The sequence below is a fragment of the Sinocyclocheilus anshuiensis genome, unplaced genomic scaffold (genome assembly GCF_001515605.1).
Source record: "Sinocyclocheilus anshuiensis isolate Anshui unplaced genomic scaffold, SAMN03320099.WGS_v1.1 scaffold50, whole genome shotgun sequence".
NCBI lineage: Eukaryota > Metazoa > Chordata > Actinopteri > Cypriniformes > Cyprinidae > Sinocyclocheilus > Sinocyclocheilus anshuiensis.
Window position 1 is genome coordinate 665633 of NW_015542382.1, and position 2204 is coordinate 667836.

The 2204-nt window shown below is 52.1% G+C and overlaps 1 protein-coding gene across 1 annotated transcript; it reads right to left on the reverse strand.

The window, feature by feature from the left end:
- Positions 1-338: 338 nt before the first annotated feature.
- LOC107692676 (uncharacterized) lies at positions 339-1479 on the reverse strand. The gene has a single exon (XM_016491843.1). It carries the CDS (start codon positions 1212-1214, stop codon positions 339-341), a length of 876 nt encoding a protein of 291 aa, XP_016347329.1. The 5' UTR covers positions 1215-1479.
- Positions 1480-2204: the final 725 nt, after the last annotated feature.

Here is a 2204-nt window from a genome sequence, read left to right on the forward strand (position 1 = left end):
TATTGATTGGACAGTCTGATCTCTGCAGGTACGGCTTCCTGGCGCTGTTCGCATCCACCAATGGAGGCGTCACGCGCGTTTACCCCAACACGTGAGTGACGGAGCTTCTGACTCGGCTAATGTTCACTCGATTACAATTAGCTTAATCGTCATATGTTTGTGTGTGTGTTTCAGAGCTGCTGAATCATGGGACGAGGATCCTGAACCTCTGAACTCAAACTTCTTCCGCCGCACTCTGGACAACAAAGGCTACATCTTCAGAGCGCCAGCGCGAACCTGTGAGACCTCATCTGAACCAAGAAATCACAAACAATAATAGAATTAATAAGTGATTAGCATTAAGTCAGCTGCAAAATGTAACGGCGCCGGGATTGCAGAATTTCCTTCACCTTGTAGACTGATCCTTCATCCAGGATCAAGGGAAGAGGGGGTTCCTCCGTCTGTCCAGGCTCTGTGGGGAGAGAGACAGGTTCATGGTGAGGTTTCAGCAGTGATACGTGGAATGTGGGATGAATTATGTACGGTGAGGGGAGTTGGAGTTTGTAAGTGACCGAGTTTACTTGTTCCAGGATGGTGAAAGGGCCAACAAATCTGGGACTGAGCTTTTTACAGGGCAGGCGCAGTCTGATGTCCCAGTCACACCTAAGAGTTGGAAGGCATTCCATACTTTGGAGAAACTGAGGTCCCCGGTCGGAGACGATGTCTTCAGGAATTCCATAATATCGGAAGACTTGATTGAACAGAAGCTCAGCAGTTTCCAGTGCAGTGGGGAGACCTCTGAGGGGCAGAAGGCGACATGATTTTGAAAAACGGTCAACAATCACCAGGATGCATGTGTTACCTTCAGAGGGGGGCAGGTCAGTGACAAAGTCTACTCCTAGGTGTGACCAGGGGCGATTTGGCACTGGCAGAGGAAGGAGTTTGCCAGATGGTAAATGGCGCGGGCTTTTGGACATGGCACAGTCTGGACATCCTTGCACGAACCTTCTCACGTCCCTTGCCATATTGGGCCACCAGAAACGATCTCGTAGCAGCGAGGGGGTGTTGTTGGCCCCTGGATGGCCAGTGCCTCGGGAGGAGTGAGCAGAGTGAATCATTGGGGTGCGTTGTGTCCGTGGTACGTACTGGCATCCTGGAGGACAGCCCGGCGGATTGTTGGGAGCTGTGTTGGAGGCCACTGAAGGGGAATTCCATTCAATGGGACTGACAATCATCTTTGGTGGGATGATACTTTCCGGTTCTTCTGGGCCTTCTACGTGACTGAATACGTGACAAGGCGTCTGCCTTGACGTTTCTGGGACCAGGGCGATAAGTAATGGTAAAATTGAACCTGGTAAAGAATAATGCCCATCGTGCCTGGCGGGGATTTAGACGTTTAGCCTCACGAAGGTATTGGAGGTTTTTATGGTCGGTCAGTACGGTGAATGGATGGGCTGCCCCCTCCAGCCAATGCCTCCACTCCTCTAAGGCAAGCTTGATGGCAAGTAGTTCTCTGTTAGTAGTTCTCAGTACGATCAATGTTATACCCCAGGAATTGCACCGTGGGTTGGTGGAAGGTGACCTTGTGAATGGATGGGCTGCCCCTTCCAGCCAATGCCTCCACTCCTCTAGGGCCAGCTTGATGGCATGGAGTTCTCTGTTGCCGATGTCAATTATTTTCCGCCGGGCTGAGCTTCCGTGAGAAGAAGGCACATGGGTGGAGTCTGGCTGGGTTCCCCTGCTGCTGGGACAACACTGCCCCCACTCCTGTAGTGGAGGCGTCAACTTCCACGACGAATGGGAGGTCGGGATCTGGATGGACTAGGAGTGGGGCGCTAGTGAAGGCTCTCTTGAGGGAGGAGAAAGCTTCTAAGGCCGCCGGTGTCCAAGACAGAGATTTGGGTTTCCCTCGTAGTAAGCTTGTGAGTGGGCTGGTGATCTTGCTATAGTCTAGAATGAAGCGACGGTAAAAGTTGGCAAATCCGAGGAATCGTTGGAGCTCCTTAATCGTAGTGGGTTCTGGCCAGGAGGTTATAGCTTCCACCTTCCCCTCGTCCATCTGGATACCGGTATGATCAATGTTATACCCCAGGAATTGCACCGTGGGTTGGTGGAAGGTGCACTTTTCAGCCTTGAGGAATAGGTGGTGCTCTCTCAGGCGTTGGAGGACCTCCGCAACGTGCTGACGATGTTCGGCCTGGCTCCGGGAGTAGATGAGGATGTCA

Coding starts and splice junctions, on each gene's coding strand:
- LOC107692676 (XM_016491843.1), bottom strand. CDS start 1,214: ATGATTGTCAGTCCCATTGAATGGAATTCCCCTTCAGTGGCCTCCAAC.